The sequence below is a fragment of the Podarcis muralis genome, chromosome 6 (genome assembly GCF_964188315.1).
Source record: "Podarcis muralis chromosome 6, rPodMur119.hap1.1, whole genome shotgun sequence".
Taxonomy (NCBI): domain Eukaryota; kingdom Metazoa; phylum Chordata; class Lepidosauria; order Squamata; family Lacertidae; genus Podarcis; species Podarcis muralis.
The window spans coordinates 45,989,176-46,013,919 of NC_135660.1; the positions used below are offsets into that span (position 1 = coordinate 45,989,176).

At 43.7% G+C, this 24,744-nt stretch overlaps 1 protein-coding gene and 1 long non-coding RNA gene across 2 annotated transcripts in view; one reads left to right on the forward strand and one right to left on the reverse strand.

Annotated features, from left to right (window-relative positions):
• Positions 1 to 24,744, forward strand: part of SORCS3 (sortilin related VPS10 domain containing receptor 3) — a 410,327-nt gene that overhangs the window by 244,343 nt on the left and 141,240 nt on the right. Inside the window, exon 5 of the mRNA XM_028730338.2 lies at positions 4,746 to 4,819. Within this exon, the coding sequence (XP_028586171.2) occupies positions 4,746 to 4,819 (74 nt within the window). The remainder of the gene's footprint in view (positions 1 to 4,745; positions 4,820 to 24,744) is intronic.
• On the reverse strand, positions 12,428 to 13,213 carry LOC144327997 (uncharacterized). The gene is made up of 2 exons (XR_013393191.1): positions 13,076 to 13,213; positions 12,428 to 12,731 (listed from the first exon to the last, which is right to left on the reverse strand). It is a non-coding gene; the product is annotated as an uncharacterized LOC144327997 (long non-coding RNA).

Below are 24,744 nucleotides of genomic sequence, written 5' to 3' on the forward strand. Positions count from 1 at the left end.
ATCACCCGTTTTGAAAAAATACTATCCAAGGGATACAGGGGCAGATGATATTTCTCACATTAGAACTACAGCTATCAATTCATAATCTAAATCCATGGAATTGCTGTGATTTTATTCAACTGCAGTACCTGCTTGGGATATGTGTGTGTGTGTGAGAGAGAGAGAGAGAGAGAGAGAGAGAATTTGCTCTTTGCCATTCCCAGCAGACTGATTCTTTAGGTAGCTAAAGAATGATCATGAATGAAATAGTGAGGATGGAATGCAGCAACTGCTGCATCCATACAGTGTTGCAACCTATAGCACTGCAACAACATGACTGCCATGATGAACAAACATGGTGTAATGGGTTGAAGTTTCTTCCCTAACAACAGCCACCATTTGCAAGTTAAGTCACTGTGTGATGGTGCACAGCATTGTTTGCAACACAGAAAAGAAACACAACACTGGTGGCCCTATAGGAAAACCCACCAATGTGCCATCCTCCAAATGACATTTCAACCATCATATATAGCCTGTGGCCCTCCTGATGCTGTTGGGTTTCAATTCCTATGAGACCTAGTGAGCATGGCCCATGGTCAAGCATGGTGGGAGTTTATGGTCCAACAATATCGGGAGGGCCAAAAGTTCCCTGACATAATCACTGACATAATCAGTGACATAGAGCCCTGCTCAGATGAGCCTACATGAGTAAGAAACAGAGAACATACCTTCCTGCCAGACATCCTTGGTGGAACATCCAACTCATCTCTGTACTATGGATGTCTCTTGTGCCTAGGGGTGCAGAATCAAGAGTGCATAGGTCTGAAATGCATTATTGCTGTCTTTCAAAATCAAGAAGTAACAACTGCATGGATCGAACTGGTATCTGTTGGATTCTGTGTTCCTAAGCCCCTATTTCAACATATGGACTCCAGCAGGTGTAAGGACTGAGACTGTATGAACCTGCTCTCTATTGTAGAAAGGGCCCACAACTAGGTTCACACTGAGCTTGTCTCAGCAATGCATAAGAAATAGTAAAGGTAAAGGTAAAGGTAAAGGTAAAGGTATCCCTGCCCGTACGGGCCAGTCTTGTCAGACTCTGGGGTTGTGCGCCCACCTCACTCAAGAGGCCGGGGGCCAGCGCTGTCCGGAGACACTTCCGGGTCACGTGGCCAGCGTGACAAGCTGCATCTGGCAAGCCAGAGCCGCACACAGAAACGCCGTTTACCTTCCCGCTAGTAAGCGGTCCCTATTTATCTACTTGCACCCGGAGGTGCTTTCGAACTGCTAGGTTGGCAGGCGCTGGGACCGAGCAACGGGAGCGCACCCCGCCACGCGGATTCGAACCGCCGACCTTTCGATCAGCAAGCCCTAGGTGCTGAGGCTTTTACCCACAGCGCCACCCGCGTCCCATATAAGAAATAGTACTAAGCTGCTATAAAAGACTTGAAAGTGACAGCATGCTATTGTAGCTGTGTTGACACCAGCCACTCAGTGTGGCACTGCACCTACACACCTGTTTAAGATCAGCATATCCTGTCATTGAGAGGATGGAATTTTTAGTAATGTCCTCTTGAAAGAAACTGGGAAAGCTGTGTCTCAGAATTACAAGCAGGCTTCACAATGAACCAGCTTTCATTCCTGCACCCTGCACACCTTCCAAGAGCAAATGGCTTTCTAATGCCATCTATATTTCTCCTGGCTGCATTTGACATCTCCTCTGGGCCCCGAAAGCAAGGTGAACAGAAGGCACATGTGCACTCAGCTTTTATGCTTGCAGAAGCCTTTAGTTTATTGGCTTTCTTTAAGTAATGTGTAATTGACCTTTATATTTGCATCCATGATTAATTGTCGTCAAGCTGCGATGAAACAAAGTGGGGTTAAAGGGACCTTCTTCCCTGCTCCCCCCACCCAACCTTAATATCTGTGCAGTGTAACTGCTGCTTCTCTTGATTATCTGATTTCAGTAGAAATTCAAAGGGGACTGGTAGAAAGAATGGAAGAAAAGCCCAGCACCCTCAAATGAAAAGTCTCCTTCTTATCTCTTTATCTGAATCCGCCTAAAGGCTACAAGTTCAATTTAATTCGTCTACCATCAGTCAGCCTGAGATCTAATATGAAGAAGGAGGGGGGGACTGCTCAGCAGCTGGTCTGGCTCCTGCAATGATAGGCAGAAGGATGCTTTTGAGCGAGTAACCGTAGGGCACATGACTAACTGCAATGAAAGGGGCTTACTGCTTCTGAGCTGGCCACATCTACAGCTGTTAAGAAACTTTTTTCTTTTCTTTTCTTTTTTAAAGTACTTATGTGAGCCAAATGAAAATAACTGAAGCCAAATAGCAGCCACTGTGCTTGATGATATTCAGTCGCCTGTGGAAAAGAAGCGACATTGTGTTTGGTCACACGTTGCTGCCAAGTGATATCTTGTTGTTGTTTAGTCGTTTAGTCGTGTCCGACTCTTCGTGACCCCATGGACCAGAGCACGCCAGGCACTTCTGTCTTCCACTGCCTCACGCAGTCTGCTCAAACTCATGCTGGTAGTCTCGAGAACACTAATCCACATCATTCGTGTACCACAAATATTGCTGGATTCTTACAAGTGATGCACCGAGTGTTCTGTAGATCTGTACAGGAATGAAGCCCCATCTGCACTATGCATTTAGAGTAGTACCATACCACTTTTAACAGTCATGGCTTCCTCCAAAGCGTCCTGGGAACTGCCACTTATTAAGAGCTTTCACAGAGCTACAGTTTTCATAGTTCCCTGGGAAGAGGGATTGATTGTTAAGTCATTCTGAGAATGTGAAAGGCATAAGGATATCCTAACATGCCTAAACACCCTTAACAAACTACAGTTCCCAGGATCCTTTGGGGGAAGCCATAGTTATTCATAGTGGCATGATACTGCTTTAAATGTACATTGCAGGCCACCCCCCCATTATTTCATACCTATTAAGTATTGTAGCACACCAATACAGTGGTACCTCTGGTTACATACGTAATTCATTCCGGAGGTCCATTCTTAACCTGAAACTGTTCTTAACCTGAAGCACCACTTTAGCTAATGGGGCCTCCCGCCGTTGCCACCGCATGATTTCTGTTCTCATCCTGAAGCAAAGTTCTTAACCCGAGGTACTATTTCTGGGTTAGCGGAGTCTGTAACCTGAAGCGTATGTAACCTGAAGAGGTACCACTGTAATGCTTTTCTGAAGGTAACCAAAGTTGAGCTCTTGATACTGAACATGGTCTGGAGTTAGGCTATCCTAAAGAACCCCCCCCCCCCCCAACCCCAAACAAACCAAGAAACACACAACTTAATTCCTCTGCAGCTGCATACATATTTGTGTTTACTCAGAGTGCTCCTACCACTGGTTTGGAAGGTAGCGTCCACACAACATTAGCCACAATCAGTATCTGTCCTGTCATTTCTTAAGAAATACTGCTTGTGATGTTTTTCCCCTCCCCAAACCAGCTTCCATCTGAACTGAGAAAAAGAACACCCTAGCTATGCATTAAGCTGGTAACGTGTACACCTCTCCCTGCCATTGGAGGCTTGGTGTTTGGAAGACGAGGTGTTCAGCCCAGCCTTTGCATCCAGGCTCTGGAGTTCTTCCCCTGTAGGATGATCAGCTGATCCATCACCCCTGGCTTTCTAGCTGCTATGAAAAAGCTTTTGTTTTTGCAGGCTTTTGAGAGGTTTAGTTTTCCCACTATGTGGCTGTTTGCTCTCCTTTGGAATTGTCCCTGTTGTGTTTGTTTTTTATTATATTTGATCATTTTTATTGTGTATGGTTGTTTTGATGTGTATTTGATTTCCTTCTTCTCTTCGGGTGTTGTTTCATACTGAAAAGCAGGAGATACAGTTATGGATAAAATAATGAATTGTTTAACACAAGTCTAACAAGAGGGTGATTACATCCATTAAAGCCCATATATGTGCGCTTTGAGAGGGACGCAGGTGGCGCTGTGGGTAAAACCTCAGTGCCTAGGACTTGCCGATCGCATGGTCGGCGGTTCGAATCCCCGTGGCGGGGTGAGCTCCCGTCGTTCGGTCCCAGCTCCTGCCCACCCAGCAGTTCGAAAGCACCCTTAAGTGCAAGTAGATAAATAGGTACTGCTTTATAGCGGGAAGGTAAACGGTGTTTCCGTGTGCTGCGCTGGTGCTGGCTCGCTAGCTGCAGCTTCGTCACGCTGGCCACGTGACCCGGAAGTGTCATCGGACGGCGCCGGCTCACGGCCTCTTGAGCGAGATGAGCACGCAACCCCAGAGTCGGACACGACTGGCCCGTACGGGCAGGGGTACCTTTACCTTTTTATGTGCGCTTTGAGTAACAAAACCCATATCTACTTCTGCAGTCTCATATTTCTCAGATATGGAGAAATTCAGCTCCCAGGTGAGGCACATCTCCACTAAGATATGACACCCCCCTTCCAGGGACCATAACTCTAGGGCTAGGACATGTAACAAAGGTTAAATCTCATGGAATTCTGATGGTGGGAAACTAAGGTCAAAGTGCAGTTTCCACACCATGGAAACACTTTGCACAAAACAGCCTGGCCTCAAAATGCACATTCAGAACTTGAGCACATTGTGAATGATTCTCTTCATAGAACTCTAGCAAGAACCTCATGCTGGGACTCCATACAAAACAGGTTTTTATTTATTTATTATTATGGTAGGAGGATCAAACTTGTTTCATCAACAGTGGCCATGTGCCACTCTATTGCATGTTACGGACTCACTAATTGGATTTCCTGTATTTCAGCTTTATAGCTCTATGGATTTTGGAAGAAGATGGCAGATTATGCATGAACGGATTACTCCGAACAGATTTTACTGGTGAGTTTCCTCCCATTATATTATAACTGCATAATAATGGATGGTCTAGCTAGGATCAGTAACAAAGCGCACATTTTGAAACTGATGGCCTTCATTCCAAATGGTTTCTTCGCTCATTCTTAGAATCACTGCAACATCAAACCAAAGTTAAGCAATTTCTGGTGTCATCATTTTAAGTAGGAGAAATTTCAGCTATAAATCCCAAAATCTGAGGCAAAGTGGGGTGCCTCAAAAGGATTTTGGGTTTGTCAGAGGCTGAGGATCTGTACAAGGTGGCACATGTTCAAGAGGGGATCCCTCAAGCACATCAGTGAGCCAGACAAGTGTCTCCTGACAGCAAAAATAACGTATCTAAGCTTACCACATTGCCATAATACAAATGTGGGGTGATGAGGATAGGCAAAACAAACACTAGAAGAGATGCTGGAGGAACAGCTCTGTTGTGGCTGAAAGGTCCTAACTTTCAATCAGAAGGAATGATTTAACTCAGAAAGTTAATCTATTTTGCTTATAACATGGAGTGATTTATCTGGGCAGTCTAGTCTGCCTGAAAATTTCATCCACTTCTGTAAAACAGAAAACAATTGGGGGGGGGGGGGGAATGGGGTAGGGATGATAATAAAATAAACTTTGATGGACTTCAAACCATATTGGACATTTTATGAAGCACCTTGGTCTGAGGCGAATTGCTTTCTGGTGCACCAAATTGGGGTCCAACCAAATCATGATGTTAATAGACAACTCTAATTTAAACATATGCTCAACATTGTCACTGTCCTTAATTAGTGTTGTATTTGTATAACTTGAAGTGTTTCCACCCCCACCTTAATTCTGATCCTACTGTTCTAATCCCAAATCCTGCCCTCCCCCCCAAAAAAGATATGCTCAGAAGGGTTGTGTACTGGTTCCTATATATTTGGGAAGAAGTCTGACCTGTTTTGGAACTGCTCTGTGTCTTTTGATTGGTAAAATATTGTAAAAAGGGAATCATGTTGTGCAGCGTGATATTGATACATACATATGCACACACTGAGAGCCATAGTAGTGTAGTGGTTAGAGTGTTGGACTCAGGGTTCAAATCCCCATTCAGCCATGAAGCTTACTGGGTGACCTTGGGCCAGTCACTCACTCTCAGCCTAGCGTACCTCACAGGGTTGTTGTGAAGATAATATGGGGAGGAGAACTCTGTATGCCACCTTGAGCTTCTTGGAGGAAAGATGGGTTATAACTGTAACAAACAAACAAAATATATTTACTCCTACACACTGGTAAAACACCAAGAGAAAGATGTGCAGTTACATCAAGACAGCTCTGTTGTGATGCTATACACACATGCAACATGTATGTTCACATAAAGATTGCCTTTTTTTCAAATGCATTACCAAAGTGCATATGCATATTGTAAATGTACAGGAGAAGAAATGAAACAACTGAACAGAGGCAACTTAAATATATGGCATATTGGGCCAGCATAGGTCTCAGTACTGAATTCAGAAGCAAGAAACTGACTAATTCCTAAGATAATTCGTTCGGCTTTAGAAATAAGACCAATGTAATTTGGAATTTCTGAAAACTGGGAGGAACTTGGGTTATTGGAATTTCAGAAGCATCTCTACTTTGTTGTCTAGTTCCTTTTGGAAACAGCCAACAAACAAATCCATATTCTTGTCTTGAGATGATGGTTGGTAGGCTGAGTTGAAAAGATTCTTCCTCCTCCACAACTCCCTTGAGTCTATAGTTAGCTCATCGTTTATGCTATCTGTCATTTCCCAGCATCTTATTAAATTTGCAACCAAGTGAAAATGTCCTCTACCCTGTAGGGAGAGGAAACTGTGCATTTCCAAACACATCAGTCAAGCTATTTTCCTAATTCTGTTAGTGACATGTTATAACATACTGATTCCCAAGGGGTGATGTTAAAAGGGAGAAAATGAGCACCCTATGCTCAAGTTAAGAGGTTACGGGACAACCTACTTTATAACAATGTCTCTTTCTGTTTTCCTCTCTGCTGCATAATTGCCTCTATTTTTTTCCTCATGTCCTATCAGTTGGGCAAAAGAGAGCTCATTCATGCACGTGGATTCATCTATCTCAAAGTCAATGCGAATAGAACGAGGGAAGATCCTTGATTCTATTCTGCTGCTAGGAAAGTATTGGCAAGGGTAAACATACACTAAGACATTCAGGAATATGAATTGACTCATCAACTAAGAGTACCAATGAAAAGTCTTCTGCTAGGAGGGCAGGTGTGTCCCCTGCTCAGTGACCATTACTGACAAAGGCGGTTTTAGGGTGGGGAGGGATGCGGGTGGCGCTGTGGGTTAAACCACAGAGCCTAGGACATGCCAATCAGAAGGTCGGTGATTCGAATCCCCGCAACGGGGTGAGCTCCCGTTGCTCGGTCCCTGCTCCTGCCAACCTAGCAGTTCAAAAGCACGTCAAAGTGCAAGTAGATAAATAGGTACTGCTCCGGCAGGAAGGTGAATGGTGTTTCCGTGCGCTGCTCTGGTTCACCAGAAGTGGCTTAGTCATGCTGGCCACATGACCCGGAAGCTGTACGTCGGCTCCCTTGGCCGATAAAGTGAGATGAGCGCCGCAACCCCAGAGTCAGCCACGACTGGACCTAATGGTCAGGGGTCCCTTTACTTTACCTTTAACCAGTGCGGTCACAGTGGCACCATGCTGCAGAGGGTGCCAAAACAACGCATTAGAATGGACCACAAAAGGCAGGGGGCACCGTATTTTTGCATCACACTGCTGCTGAAATTTAAGAGCCCAGAGTGCCACTTCTCCTGCTAATTCATACAAAAACTTTTCTCCTTCCAGGCAAGCAGTAGACATTAACACAGCTCAAGGACACACTGCAGCCTGGCAAAAGCACTTGCCAAGAGAACGTAGGGCAAAGCTGGGAGGGGTGTGGCCTTCGCAGTGGCATGACCTAGTGAGAGTCCAGATGTCCAGACAGAAAAGGGCTTGTTGGCTTCATTTGGTCCCCAGGCCTGAACTTGAAAGAGGGATAAATATGTCCACCTCATCTACAGCTATATTTAGTGGGTTCCACCCCTCTTTCTTGACAAGAGAAGTAGAGAATCAGTCTTTGCATATTGCTCCGAAATGCAAATCACCTCCTTTAAGTGGCTGCTGTACCTTCAAGTATGCAGCCAGCCAGCAAAGTACCGCAGTCTAGGTAACAAAGCATCAAGGTAAAAAGATGTTTAAAAGACTGTTGAGATAAGCACCTGTGTGAGTTTAGCATCATACTAAGGCTAGGGCATACAGCCTTCTCCTTTTCCTGATAGCAGGTAACTTAACTTTCAATATAAACAGCTCCAATAAAGAAAAACAGCTATGAAGGTTGAAAGCCAGAGTGTCTCTGATCCCATGCCTCCTTTGCGATGTGTTAAATCTAAAGTACTACTGGCTCTCAAGGGATTTTTTTAAAAAAATCCCTTACCATTTTTGCAGCTCCGCCATACCCTTTCTCTGTCCTGACTAAGCAAAAGACAAAAATAGCTTTGTAATCCCACCAGATGAATGCAAACAATGTTTGTTGAACTTCAAGCCCTGCTTTACAGCTATACAAAATGTTGAACTGCGAAATTTAGTTGCATTCCAAAAAATTATGTAAGTGCAATTTTTTTTTTAATGTATGGACCATTTTGCATATTTGCAAAGAACACGAGTCTATCTCTTTCCTGAGACACCTTTCTTTCTGTTTTGATATTTTTCTAAATATCAACCTGGCACTGAACTAGCCACAGCTTTATTGGTTACAGATGTAAGAAGGCTTAGGCACAGAATATATATTCTGGATCAGCCAGTCTGGTTGCTGGCTGATAACTTTGTTAGGGTCAATGCCAGGTGAAGGAAGATGATTTTTAGGCATGCGTGGTGCCTTGTGTGATCACTCACTCCCCACCCCTGAAAAAATATATATCTAGGGAAATCCTGTTTTAAAATCAGGAAAATTATTGCCCCTAAAAATATTGTAGTCTTCTGTCAAAGATAAACCTCATAAAATCTGGCTCAGGCATTCAGTGAATGTGAAGCAGTATCTCTTGCCAACACAGTGAAACAATTGGGCTAGACTTGCACAGACTGGGTTGATATTAAGCACAGAATGGAATGATTCTCCTCCCACTCATTTCATTGTGTGCTGGAAATTGAATTTAGTGGGTTGGAAGACCAGGTATTTGAACAATTTCAGTTCACAAACTGCTTCTAACTTTGTATTCCACTCTGGCTCATTTTCATTTCCTGTTGACCCGGTGATCAGAGCTGAGTGGTAGCTGCTGAAAGTGGGCAGAGACCTAGTTTCCTCCCCTCCCAAGGCCTACAGGAAATAATGACGTTAATCTGTCCTTGTTTGACTTTAGCAGAGTGTTGATTGGCATAACGCTTAGAAAAAGATGGTGGAGGGCTAGCAGAAAGAGGCAGGGAGGAAATAAAACAGTTTAGGTTACAGGTATTTTTCAGACAAGGTGACCAAAACCCACCTTTACAGGAGACAGTCCTCTGTTCGAAGGGGTTGTCTGGTCCAAGACCAGTTTAAGGATTGAAAAAGAACTATAAAAAGAGAAAACAGAGGCCTTGAAAATGCCCACCATCCAGTTAGCATCTGGACAGCAGAGTAAGCAAGCAGACAAGTTACCTGGTCACAGTCTTTCCCGCTATGATGAGATGTACTGGTTTATTATAATAATTATTTCTAAATTTACATTTCTACATGTGAATGAGCATTTGCAAATATTATGCAAATATGTGTCCCTTTTGCACTCTTTTTGGGGGATGCATAAGTGATCACCCTAATTTCAGGGGATTTTGGTGATAAGTTCAGCCATCAGTTGGTATCTTAGTTTTTGATTCTTCCATCCTTTCCCCACAATTCAGATTGTGAGTTTTCTGCAGTTATTATGACAGGTTTTTATTGGATCATTGTAAGGTTCAGATAGTACCAAGATTAATCAACCAAAGCTGACCTTGATTCTTTTCCTCTTTTTCCTTGAATGCATTGAACTTTGGCATGACTTCAACATGTTGTAATTATAGTAAATAAATTTGCACAGTATCCACAGATAGTTGTTATGTCCACACCAGAACCGTGGCTATTGTTACCTACAGTATATTGAAACAAGCCAGGATTGTTAACCATGCTTTGAAGCAGGCTTGGTTTAATAAACCAGGCAATGCTAGCCAAATATTTCTGTAGTTCTGATGTAACAACAAACCATGGTTGGCTGAAAATGGAGTATGTGCTTCTAGTCTCCTCACAGTCATGACGGGGGAAGAGTGGGGAGGTAGGAGCACATGAGTCTGAGGCTTATGCATGCCAAAACACAGTAGATGTGCAACATGTTTTGAGCCCTCATGATTTTCACCCATTCCCAAAATTAGCAGGAGGGACTCTTGGCTTTGAAAGACAAAGCATGAGCAATGTTTCATGCACCAGTCCTTTATGTGGCAACGTCTGATATGCCTTTTTTTTTTTAGATAGTCTGATGATTATGATTATTTTTTAAGCAAGTGATGCCCCAAGACATTTGGAAGCTTTCTCTGTCATTAAGTTTAAACCACTCTCACATTTAGCAGATTGAGCGGAATGCATGCTGTGTACTAAACACAGTCTCTTATCATGGCAAAACAGACAAGACACTTCCCCACTTGTTTTGAATGTGAGCCATTTTGTATAGCTCAGTAACATTCCATTAAAGATAAGGAGATTCGTCTTTTATGCCTTTTCCCCATTGGAAATTAACAAACTCTTTTAAGATGACTATACATCAGCAGTTATATGAGGCAGAATCCATTCTCAGCAAGAAGAGAGAATTGAAACTCCTGTCCTTTTGTTTCCCGATATTCCCCAGAGCCTCCTCTTTAGAAGGAGCTTAGTTTAATTTTGCCATCATTAAGCAGAGGAGACATGAGGCTATGGGAGAACTTCAGACACGGAAACCGGGATACACCACAGCTCTTTTAAGTAAAGTAGGTTATGTGAGTTTCCAATCAACTACTTCTTTCCATAGACGATTTTGACAGTACTGTAGATGAGAAATCACTCTATTTTATAGCTGTGCAGAGGAACAATTGAACTGGCAGTTGCATTGTTTAGACTTCAATAGCATCAGCAGTGGTAACAAGCTGTTGAATGACAGCTGTCCACATAAGGGGTGTGCTAGGGATTTGTTCATAGGTCAAGAATGGGGAACCTGTGGCTGAACACCCATCAGCCCCAACCAGTATGGCCAATGGTCAGTAGTGATAGGGCTGTAAGCCAACAACCTCTTAGGTGTTAGTTGAAAGATGAACATTTAGGATTTCTGTTGCTTTTTGGAGAATTGTTGAAAGTTGTAGACTGACAGGGTGTCAGGATCCACTGCTGCTAGGTAAGGTAGCACCCCCCCCCCAAAAAAAAGCTGATGCTGCAGAAGCCAACTGAAGTAGGACAGAGCTTTGGAAGCTGCCAATCAGTTAAGAAGTATCTACTTCAGGCTTCCTCAAACTCGACCCTCCAGATGTTTTTGGCCTACAACTCCCATGATCCCCAGCTAGTAGGACCAGTGTTCAGGGCTGATGGGAATTGTAGTCTCAAAACATCTGGAGGGCCAAGTTTGAGGAAGCCTGATCTACTTGCTGACCCAAAGCTCAGAAAAGAGCTCAGTTTCTTTACAGCTAGAAGGGGCCATTATAGCTAGTTCTGTGCTTAGCAAAGCTTCACTTGACTAGATTTTGCCCACCTATTTGCAGTTTTAGGCCATGGGCCACCATTCAGTTCTTGGAGTCTCTTCTCCTGTATCATCCTATTCATACATCTGGATGTTATCTAAGGAGTCCCTGCTATTTTACCTATTTGTCTTGCACACAATATCAGCCTTCTCAGTGGTGACATTGGTGGCTGTGGTTGGCTGAGGCTGTATTACTCCTCCTTTTCAAATGTTTAGTTCAGAAGGTTTTGGATATATCTTAAATTGCATGAGTTTACTACTATTGCTCAGTTGGATGCCTGCTTTTCTTTTAAATTTGTTTTATTATTTTGTGATAGTCATGGCTTGGATTCCAGCTAGGTTCTGTGGACGGAACAACTCCTTGCATTCATGGACAGAACTGAGAACCAGTGGAGGGACCTGGTGGTAGAAGCAGGGACACATTTTTAACAGATACCCCCTGCAGCCCTTTGCACTGCTTCTCATGCTTCTCTCACTGACCCCACAACCCTCTGAAGCATGGGACTGCAAAAAGATTATAAGATCAGTGAAAGTTGCTTCCTTCCACTGATGAGAGCACCTCATGGGTATAATCCTGCTCCAAGGATGCTCTTGCTGGCAAAAGGCTAGTTAGAATCCATGCCAGTTTATTTTGGCTCCTTGTTAGGCACATTGTGGTTCCATTTGGTGGAAAAGCAGAATAAACTTATACCTTCTTATTTAATACATAACAGCTATAGCTGTTCTGGGGAACCTTTTATGCTCTAGAAGCTGCTGAACTATAACTCGCATAATTCCTAGCCACTGGCCATGCTTGCTGGGGCTGATGAGAGTTGTAGTTCAACAACAACAAATGAACCTATGGTCACGTAAAGCATACTCAATAAACACACGAGACGTAACCAGCTGTGTTCTTAAATAAATAAGGTATACTGTTCATAATATCAAATTATAAATTTCAACGGAAGTAACTCATAAAGTTCAACAAACGAACAAAGCAAAAGACCCAGTGGATCAGATCATTCTTTAGTCAGTTCATGCATAAGTCCATCTGTGTAATGGTGTCTATTCCATCTGTCTGTTCGTAAAGTCCAAAAAATCCACATGAAAAGTTGTTACAGTTCCACAAAATCTTTACACAGAGTCTCGATAAGGATTTCCGGAATATTGGCCTTGTTTCACTGTCCTGGGCTTCATCAGTACTTAAAGCTCTAAGTAATGCAAATAAATACAACATCATGATCTCACACATTTTAGAGCAAAAATAATATGAAACCATAAACAACTGTACATACCATATGTGATATTATAGGACAGTGGGTCTTATGGCATAATAGTAGCTGTGGTAAGTAGCAACTGTTACACAGTAGGGTTATATGGACAAGCACAAAATTGATTGAGAGAGTGGTAATTCAGCAGCATGTGGAGGGCCAAAGGTTCCCCACACCTTAGCTATAGTAAAGTCAGCAAATCAACCAGGGATTCAGGAGAAGTACAAAGGCATTTTGGAAGAGCACACATCTCTCAGAATGTCTGTTTCTTCATAGCCACTCACCTTTTACTATGCTGTTAGTTTTCAGTCTCCTTTCTCCTTCATAGTTCACTTCCTACTTATTGCTACGCAGCACCACACAGAAGCATTTCACCAACTCTTAGTCACAGCTGACCTCTGCTGAAAAGCGCAGACAACCAAGTTTCCATGATGGCCTTTGGCTTCATGCCTGACCTTTCCTTTAAGTGCTTGTGAAAAGAGCTGCACTGACACCCTCACACTGTTGACATTTAGTGTGCTCTTGAAGAAGTTCTTGACATTTCTGCTTCTAAACTGCATAAGTGAAATAAACTTCCTAGAAAAAAGTTATTTCTTTTTCAGAAGTTTTTATTTTTATTTTTCTTGGTGGGAAAATAAAAACATGAGAAGAGCCTGCTGGATCAGGCCAAACCTGGTCTCAGCATCCTGTTCTCACAGTGGCCTACAAGATGTTTATGGCAAACTAGTGAAAATAGCATTAGTGAATGTAGTGAAGAAAGCGTACAAAATGCTTTATTTTGGGGGAAATTGTTTGGCAAAATTGCATATATTAGACAAAATTCCAAATAAATATGTGTATATTAGGACAAATTTGCACTGATATCCTGATTAATTTTCATGAGGACTTTTTTAAAAAAATAAACAATCACAAGTTGATATATAAATGTGGAAGCATGAGAAACAGAGAAGGGGAAATTTGAGGATTTACCCATCCCTAGTTGGTGGGACCTTGGCCACCCACGGCCAAATGAGACCACTGACCTGGGTGGGCACATGGGGCCTTGCCAGCACAGAAGAAAGCCCAATTGGCAAGAAGGAAAAGGAGAGACATTGAATGGGCTTTATATCTCTTCTGTCTTCTTATGGGAGAGCAGAGACTGAAATGCGTAAGCAGGGCTGACCATAGGAGGAGAGCCAGAGAGAGGGATTGAAAGTCACCATAAAATTAAGGAAGGGGAGACTAGGTGGAGTTCACCTGGCAGAAGAAGGCCATGGGAGCCCCATCAGGCCAACCTGTAAGGGCATTTGGAGTAAGCGAAGCCCAGATCTCTGAACCAAATGACCCTTGATTTGCTGCTGCTGTTGACCATTTGCTATATCATCTTTTCTCAGCGCTTTTGCTATCAGTTATGTAAATAAGGAAGCCAATATGCATTGCAGCCAACAAAAGACTAGATTTGGTCAGACTACATCCTCTTGAGTGATCCCACAGTTGGTAACATGCTACCATAGCTGTATATCATTTCACCTATGTACTCCTTTAATCTCCCATGAACTGAACCTTGCATCTCCCATTATACCAGCCTTCTTTGGATGTACCTGCATACAAACAATAGCATGTGTGAACCAGTCACTTTACCAATATGGCAAGTAGTCTGTCTCTGATTGTGATGATGCCATTTACAGCCCTTGTAAGTCTGGGGATTTCTGGCAGCCATGTCCATAGCCATCACCTTCAAGAGTTACAATTGTTCGTACAATGCTTAAGGAAAACCAAAATGCTCCTATTGGTGGGTGGGCAGCAAGAATGCTGTATATGTGGGATAACCAGCCTCGTATAACCAACATAAAAGGTAAAGGTAAAGGTACCCCTGCCCGTACGGGCCAGTCTTGACAGACTCTAGGGTTGTGCGCCCATCTCACTCAAGAGGCCGAGGGCCAGCGCTGTCCGGAGACACTTCCGGGTCACGTGGCCAGCGTGACAAAGCTGCATCTGGCGAGCCAGCGCAGCACACGGAAACGCCATTTACCTTCCCGCCAGTAAGCGGTCCCTATTTACTTGCACCCAGGGGTGCTTTCGAACTGCTAGGTTGGCAGGCGCTGGGACCGAGCAACGGGAGCGCACCCCGCCGCGGGGATTCGAACCGCCAACCTTTCGATCGGCAAGCCCTAGGCGCTGAGGCTTTTACCCACAGTGCCACCCGCGTCCCATATAACCAACATGCTTAAGTCTAATTAATGCATAAAGGGCTTAAAATCATAGAGTAAGCTGTCCTGCCAGGTTTGGCTTACCTTGGGAGGGTCTAGGTCAGTGTTTCCCAACCGGTGTTCCGCGGCACACTAGTGTGCCGCGAGACGTTGCCTGGTGTGCCGCGAGATGTTGCCTGGAGGGAGGCGGGCGAGTCGGGCGGAGAGAGGCAGGGCGGCGGCGGCGAGGAGAGGCCGCCCAGCGCGGGGCTCTCGCCGTCTGCCTGCCTGGCTGCCTGCGTGGCGCTGACGTCACGGGGCTGTAACGTGCCCCACATAGGCACACGCGGGGCGGCGAGCGAGCTCCCTCCCACATCCCATCGCCGCTCGCTTCGGCCGGCCTACTGGGCTGTCGCAGGCGGAAGGCCTGCGCATGCGCGAGGTTTTCGCGCCTTCGGGATTCCCTTCATGCCTTCCTCCTCCCGGGTCCTTGAGAGCGCGGGAAGCGGCAGCGCGAGATCGGCGTTGAGCCTGGTAGGTATTGCGCTTGCCAAGGCAGTCATTTGGGAAATGAAAACTTGCAAAGCAAGCAACCAGTTCAATCTGAAGTACGTGTATGCTTAATATCCTGTATCTGAAACCTGTTCTGCCCCCTCCCCCACACTTGGTGCCATTTTCATCTACACATGCAGCAGAGTAAGTTGACCCAGAATAGGACCAATTCAGATGGCAGATGGGAGAATGACAGTGCTGAATGCTTTCCCATGTAGAACAGTCCCTGCAAATAAAAACCTAGCATATTTGGAAGAGGGATGCTAGCCTAACCATTACCTTCTATGCTGTTACTATTTTTTAATTTTTTTTTACATAAGTAAAAAGTGACCTTTCCCCATCTGGCATGGTGGTGTGCCTCGAGATTTTTTTCATGAAACAAGTGTGCCTTTGCCCAAAAAAGGTTGGGAAACACTGGTCTAGGTAATTAAGCCTTTGTTCCAGAGAAGCTCAGCATGTGAAAAGACTTTGAGCTGGTTTCTGCAGCTCAAATCGCATGGCTCTAACAAGCCTTTCTTATGTTCCTATACCAATAATTTAGGAACTTTCACTGCTACAGTGGTGCCTCGCAAGACGAAAATAATCCGTTCCGCGAGTCTCTTCGTCTAGCAGTTTTTTCGTCTTGCGAAGCAGCCCTATTAGCGGCTAAGCGGATTAGCGCTATTAGCGGCTTAGCGGCTATTAAAGGCTTAGCGGCTTAGCGGCTAAAAGGCTATTAGCGGCTTAGCGGCTATTAAAGGCTTAGCGGCTTAGCGACTAAAAGGCTATTAGCGGCTTAGCGGCTTAGAAAAAGGGGGGGAGCAAAAAAAAATTGCAAGACTCGCAAGACGTTTCTGTCTTGCGAAGCAAGCCCATAGGGAAAATCGTTTTGCGAAGCGCATCGAAAAACGGAAAACCCTTTCGTCTAGCAGGTTTTTCGTCTTGCGAGGCATTCGTCTTGCGGGGCACCACTGTATAGCTAAACCAAGTTTTATTGCATGTGTTTTCTGAATGCTGTATGGAAAAGCAAATGAATCTGACTTTTGAAGAGTTTGTAAGTAAGCAATTTTTAACTTACCAAGCATGTAGTCTTTTTCTATGCTAAGGGAATTTTTGGAACCTAGAAGGGCATATTTTAAAGATCTAACAGCCTATTTTTCCACGCTTTGCATGTTTTGTGATTATAAATCTCTGCTGGGGTTCTCTCACCAAAGAGTTCTTACCAAACCTGTATCTTATTGACCTTTTTTTTATTGCCACCAACAGTGTATTGGTTGTACGGAGGAAAATAAATATTATTTGGATCAATTATTTGGTGTCAATTTTAGGGTGAGCTTTTTTCCTTGCCCAGTTTACCACACACCCTTTGCGTGCTTCCTCAACATCCCCTGTATTCAGTGGCATTTATTGGCAATCAATTTTGCAGCCTTTGAAGTTCTCACTTCTTGTATACTTGTGTGGATCCTCACAAGTGGCTCCCATGCCCTTCAGAAGAGAACCCATTCCTGTAATTCAATTTTCACTGCTGGTCTCCTTCATGTTTCATCTGCTGTCTGTTTCTCCGCAAGGCTGTCAAGACCAATTAGCATCTCACTTGTCATGAAGCATGCAGGACCTGGTTTATTAAACGGGTGTGATCGGAGGAAAAACTGGTGCTTTTATGCCTTTTTGTTTCATCTGGAAGGAGGAGGAACATGTAATTCCTCTCTCTCTCTCTCTTGGCTGCTGGATCAGAACCTACTTGTTTTGAGAGAGGGAAGTATCATTCATAGATGGGCGAAAAACCTAGGGAGAAGTGGATGTCCTCAGTTTCCTTTTCTTATTTCCCCTTGTATTATTTCATGATTCTGTCACACTTTGAGCTCTGCTTCAATAGTCTTCTGTAAGTGTCTCAGAATGTACACCCAATATGTTTCTGAGCAAAATTCAAATTGCTGATGCTGACCTTTAAAGCCCTAAACAGCCTCAGTTCAGTATACCTGAAGGAGCGTCTCCACCCCCATCGCTCAGCCCAGATACTGAGGTCCACCTCTGAGGGTCTTCTGGCAGTTCCCTCACTGCGAGTTGAGGTTACAGGGAACCAGGCAGAGGGCCTTCTCGGTAGTGGCGCCTGCATTGTGGAATGCCCTCCTATCAGATGTCAAGGAAATAAACAACTATCTGACTTTTAGAAGACATCTGAAAGCAGCCCTGTTTACAGAAGTTTTTAATGTTTAATATTTTATCGTGTTTTTAATATTCTGTTGGGAGCCGCCCACCTGGCTGGGGAAACCTAGCTAGATGGGCGCGGTATAAATAATAATAATAGTAATAATATATATATATATATATATATATATATATATATATATATATATATATATAATTACTATTATATAATATATAATATATATATTATATATTATTTTATATATATATATATATATATATATATATATATATATATATATATGCAGGTTTTGGTGTCCTCGGGTATCTTCCCGTGTAAAAGTTGGGGTGTCTAGGCGACGTTTCGACGAGGTCTCACTCGTCATCTTCAGGCTGGTGCTTTCGGCTTCTTGTTACTGGAACAGAGCAGGATCTCAGTGTTTGAGTTCCTATAAATACTGTTGAGGAGGTGTGGCCTCCTATGTTCTGGGCAGAGAGGAAGTTCCCAGGCTAGTGTGCCTTTTCTTCTTTTGTTCCTTAATTGCTTGAGGGATATCTTGAGTGATTTCTTGAGTGATATCCTGAGTACCACTTAGGTGGGTCATTAGGTGTGGATTAGTTGCTAAAGCCTTTGTGTCTTGACCTCTTGAACTTTGTGAAGAGTTTTTCTGAGAAGATGGGTGTACTACATTTAGTTGTGCTCTGGCTTGGCTTCGTGTATAGGGGCGAGCTGTGAAGCTGGCGAGCACGAAGCCAAGCCAGAGCACAACTAAATGTAGTACACCCATCTTCTCAGAAAAACTCTTCACAAAGTTCAAGAGGTCAAGACACAAAGGCTTTAGCAACTAATCCACACCTAATGACCCACCTAAGTGGTACTCAGGATATCACTCAAGAAATCACTCAAGATATCCCTCAAGCAATTAAGGAACAAAAGAAGAAAAGGCACACTAGCCTGGGAACTTCCTCTCTGCCCAGAACATAGGAGGCCACACCTCCTCAACAGTATTTATAGGAACTCAAACACTGAGATCCTGCTCTGTTCCAGTAACAAGAAGCCGAAAGCACCAGCCTGAAGATGACGAGTGAGACCTCGTCGAAACGTCGCCTAGACACCCCAACTTTTACACGGGAAGATACCCGAGGACACCAAAACCTGCATTCCTGTACCCGTGAAAATCTACGAAAGCAAATATATATATATATATTTCTGCAGCTAGACTGGTGATGGGAACAGAACACCACCAAAACTTTACACCAGTGTTAAAATACCTGCATGGGTTTCCCATCTACTACTGGGCCAGATTCAACGTTCTTCTACTGTTGTGCAAAGCCCTGAAAAACCTAGGCCTTCCTTATACCTTAAGGAATGCCTTCCACTGTATGGCCCAAGTTGATCCCTTGAGATTATCTGGGAGGGTACTGTTAGTGGTCCCTCCCCCCGACCAGAAGCAGGGTTCATATCAATGAGAACACATGCCTTCAGTTTTGTAGAACTCTCTCCCACTAAAAGTTAGACCGGCACCAACCCTGTTTCAGGCACCTGGTTAAACCCATCTTATTTTGTGAGGCCCTTGCTCCATGAATCCGTTTGCAATGTTTTAGAATTCTCATGTTCTTGTTTAAATTTTCCACGCTTTAAATGCTTGAGGTTTAGTTTATGGTTTAAATTTTGTATACTACATACTTTTTATTGTTGCAAGCTGCCTTGAGACATAGATGGTGAAAAGTAAATAAATAAAATAGTAAATAAGCTTTGTAAATATTTTAAAGATAATTTTAGAAAAAAAATATTTTCTGAAAGAAATTTTTAAAAAAATTCACAGGAGGGCAGGAATGAAATAGTCCTGACCCAAACTTTCTCAAAGGAGGGCTTTTGCCTCAAATTGGCAAGCAAGCCTCTCTCTCTCTTTTTTTTTTGGAACCAGTTGACTAACAACCTTCAATTCTGACACCATAACCATCAGTTAATGTATATGCTGCATAAACACTAAAATAGGTTTCTAAATGATTTACAAGTAAAAAAATCAATAGCACAAGCACAAAAAATAATTAATATATAGAATTAAAATACACCACAAAACAACTCATTAAGGCATAAACATATATAATTAAAATAGGCAGGAAAACAACCCCATTCAAAACAACAGAGGAGACAGGATAACAGGTTGGGAGCTCAGGGAATGCCTGTGTGTAAACAGAAGTGCCTTCAAAAGCTTCCAGAATTCCAGTACTGATGGGGGCATCTTGTATGTCAATAGGGCTGGGAATTCTCCTCTAGGAAACAATTCTGCTAATACAGAACCCCCCAAATTGGTGGCAGGGTGGCAGTATATTATGAATTCATAAATGTCCATTTAAGAACCACAGTGTTTTGAAATGAAGAAGCTGGTGTGGAGCAAAATGTTCTTACACTCAGCCATGAGACCTTCGGGTTTGAAATTGGGGTGGTGGTGATGAAATTCATTTCCCTCATAAATGTGGTAATTTTTTTTGGGGGGGGGTGAATTATTTGAGGATTCATGGAAGGAAATTGGCCTTCCATGGCAATGATAACTGTGGTATTCCGTTTTTGTCTCTGTTTGTAAACATGATTTGGGGCTCCCTCCCCCCCCCAAAACCCTCTGAGCTCTCCTCAGTGGCCACTGCCATTGTTTTCCTCAAAACCTGCACATTCCAAAACAATGCTACATTCATGGTTGTTCTGAGTTATTTTAAGCAGGGGGAAGGGACCTTGTTGTTGTTGTTGTTTAGTCGTGTCCGACTCTTCGTGACCCCATGGACCAGAGCACGCCAGGCACTCCTGTCTTCCACTGCCTCCCGCAGTTTGGTCAAACTCATGCTGGTAGCTTCGAGAACACTATCCAACCACCTTGTCCTCTGTTGTCCCCTTCTCCTTGTGCCCTCAATCTTTCCCAACATCAGGGTCTTTTCCAGGGAGTCTTCTCTTCTCATGAGGTGGCCAAAGTATTGGGGCCTCAGCTTCAGGATCTGTCCTTTCAGTGAGCACTCAGGGCTGATTTCCTTAAGAATGGATAGATTTGATCTTCTTGCAGTCCATGGGACTCTCAAGAGTCTCCTCCAGCACCATAATTCAAAAGCATCAATTCTTCGGCGATCAGCCTTCTTTATGGTCCAGCTCTCACTTCCCTACATCACTACTGGGAAGGGACCTAGCAGCTACCAACAAAGGTTCTGTCACCTGTGCGCTTCAAACACATATATATAGATTTATTTTAAAAATAAATATACAAGAGGCTATTGCTGCTGTCATAATTCCACCCCCCAACACAAATTGCCTGTGAATGGGGTCATGAATGTGGCTTGTGGGGCAATTTTCACACAGCCCAAACAAAAGCTGTTGGTCCTTGTGAATACCTAGAGTACAAAGGCTATGCTTCCTCTACTAATATTGAATGTATTGTTTGAACATATATGGGGGGGAAATCTACTTCTGTAACCTTCATTGTGATCAATAGAAGCAATGCTTGGGTTCCTCAACCTATGAGGGCCATTTCGCAGATGTGTTTTATCCTTGACAATTATGCCAATTGTTGTCCGAGCAGCTTTTCTGGATGCTATTTAAGCCCTGGTTTGTTGTGTTCTTTTGCTGCTGCACTGATTTATTAAACAAAGCTCTTGCTCCAAAGCTCCCCTCCCCTTTTCCAAAGTGTGTCTCTCTGCTTCACCATCCAGAAATAGCTGAATCACTGAGCCATAGCAGATCAGGCATGTCGTATTCGCAGTCTAAAATGCTCATGCAAATGAAATGGATGAAGCACACTGGGAAGAACTGAGCATCTGTAGGCTGCTGAGTTTTTCCGGCGCGGTGTTTTCAATAGAATGGATGCTTACTGCCAAATTGGGTGGGTAGGTGGGGAAAGAAACCCATCAATTTTGTGAAAATGCTTTTGTTTGAAAATGAAATAAAAAGAGCAAGGTGATCTTCATAGCAGTGTGTGTAAAAAGATGGGTGAAACAATACATGCATACCTTGAAGGAAACGTAGCTGCTAATATGGGGGTAGGCATAATAAAAAAAAAAAGTTCACACATTTTATTCAGAAATCCTTAGGGTTTGCCTGGCATCTTTGCATGTTTATCTCTCTCCTTAGAAAACTGAATCAGATCATTGGTCCAGCTAGCTCAGGATTGTTGACACTGACCGGCAGCTTTTCAGAGAGGAGTTTTTCTCCACACTTACCTGGAGATGTCAGGGTCTGAATCTTAGACCTTAGGCATGCAAAATAAGTGTGATTTCATGGGGCTATGCCTTCTCCCCTTGACCAGAAAAATAATATATTTTAGGGATTTCCTTCTGTTGAAGGAAACAGGGCACTGCAATTGGGGCACTAAAATGTCCTTGTTTCCCATATGAATTTGTTCTTGCACTTCTCTTGGTAAAAAATACTGTGGAACTGAGGACATCTGAACATAATAGGTTTGTTTAATGCAGCAAGACAGTTATGGTAAAAGATTACTGTCTCTGATTATCTTAACAGTTATGTGTAGTAGGGGTTGGGATCCTGACCAGCTTGCTACCTTGCCCACAGTGAGTAGCTGTTCTATGTGGTCAACTTGACACCTTATCTGTTTTATTTAATATTTTTTTATTTATCTATAATCCACTCTATTAGCAGAATCACTTGAATAACACAGATGGTATCCAGAGAGAAAGGAAATAGTTAAGGGGGATAATACTTCAGTACTCCATCTGTCATGGATGCTTTCTTTAGCTGAGATTCCTGCATTGCAGGGGTTTGACTAGATGAGATGGCTCTTGGGGTCCCTTCCAACTCTACAATTCTGTGATTATATGATAAATTGAGGAGCAACAATCAGATAAGGCCTAGCCTAATTCATAGCAGGGAGACATACAACTAGAATACAGGAGATAAATCCAGCAGAATGAGCTAGCCTATCAGAACTTGAGTTACCTCTTCAAGAATCATGCCAACCAGACTAGTTGCTAGGCAACACCTTCACCCCTCAGTTGACTGTCAACAGAATTAACCTTTAGGTTACCTAATGCAATGATCTCTGCTGCTGTACTTCTAACACCCAAGGCAGAAAAAAAACAACATTAAAATTATAGTTAAAACAAAATCAGTCATAGCAATAAAATTCCTCAGGTAGTAATGAGATTTTATGCAGTATTTTATCCTACTGGTTTTTGTACTGCACCCATCTACCTTATATGAGAATGGCCCATGGCCAAAGCATTAATAAGCTACTAATAAAATTACTAATCACCACAAATAAAACTATTTTTTTTAATGAAGCTATAGGAATTTATAATAGATGAGCTTTGATTTGTTACTTCATCTATGGCTTACAAGAGCAAATATAATTTTTCTCTTCATATTTGGGTTTCTTCTCTTCAGTCATTGGGGAATTCCATTTGATTTGGGCTATTGAGCACAATGAACTGGTAGCCACAACATTGATTTTGTTTTCTCTGTCATTTTGGGTGGTCACCACCATTCTGATAAGCCAGTTCTTCCCTCCTTTTCTTCTAGTTGGTACGTATTTTGTTTACTGGACATATATAGACTTTACTATACTAAAGGCATGTACTGTCCAAATGCTGAAAGTGTAGGTGAGAGGCAGAGATGTGTGTGGAATTCCCGCTGCAAACTTCCTTGCACATGTCACACTCTCCCTGTGTCCTTGACTTCCTTTGAAGAAACCCTCTGCAGAACGTCCAACACAGGAGAGATTGGAACAGGGACAGGATTAGTGAGGGTGTCAGGGATGGGACTCAAGTACACCCCCCTGCCCTTATACACACTTTCAGCATTCATGCATTCATGTATGCCTTCCAGATGCATTCCCTGCATCCAGCGGCGTAGCGTGGGTTATCAGCACCCGGGGCAAGGCAAGTAATTTGCGCCCCCTAACCCGGGGCAAGGCAAGTAATTTGCGCCCCCTAACCCGGGGCAAGGCAAGTACAGTAATTTACTCTCCCAAGCAGCAGCAGCGAGGCTTCTCTTTCCCCCGCGCTCTCCTGGAGCTGCCTCTTTTCTTTCCTTTTTTCCCTTTCTCCAAGGCTTTTCGCTTTCTCTCCTAAGTTGATTCCTCCTCCACACCGCGGCGTTTCCTGGCTGCTCCCCCCCCCCTCTCTCCTCCTCGCTCTGCTTGCCTTTCCCTGCCCTGCCTGAGGACGCCCTGAGGAGACTCCGCTCTCCTTTTTGACCAGGCGAGGTGGAAAAAAGGGGGGAAAGTCTCTTCCCGCCCCCTCGCCAGACTCCCTGCTCGGCTCGGCTCACTACCCAGGCGGCCAGTGGAGAGAGTCTTGAGCCGCTTAATTCCCAGCAAGGAATTAGCAGGCTCGCTCCACCTCCTCCTCCTCCCGACTTTGCTGCTGCTGCTGCTGCGCGGCTTTTTTCCTCTACCGACGGCACGCTGTGCCTTGGAGAGGTTCCCGCTTCCTCGAGGGGGGCCGACCAAACGCGCCCCCCAAAATGTTACGCCCGGTGCGGCCGGCACCCCTGGCACCCCCCATGCTACGCCACTGCCTGCATCATGACTTTGTGCCACTGGCATGCTTTAATGTATTTTTAACCTTCTGTTGGAAGCTGCCCAGAGTGGCTGGGGAAGGAAGGAAGGAAGGAAGGAAGGAAGGAAGGAAGGAAGGAAGGAATAAATAAATATTTACTTTGGACATCATGAGCCCATGTTGATCCGCTGCTGGGAAGCACACTCCTCTCTCCTCCAGCACACACATAACACTGTCCATGAGATTGGAGCCACGTATGGAGACGTAAGTGTCCATCTGTTGAATTAGGCCCTTGTGCACGGACTCCACAGTTGAGGAATGTTTAGATATGGAAATTTCCCCCTTAACTCTCAGGGTCACATCAGGTTGCTTTATTTAGATCATTTATCTAGATCATTTATCCCCTTTCTATTTTTCAGCCTGTGAAATCAGCAGATTGTCTATTAGCATTTCCAATCCTTTTAAAGCACAATTTAGCTTCAGTTCTTTTTTTCTTTAGCCCTTCATTATACTTACTCCTTTAAACAAATGGGAAACTTCTCTTTGTTGGCTCTGTTGAGAAGTAAAGAAATTAGCTGAGTACAAGACAGTTGGCAACTTTCTGCCTT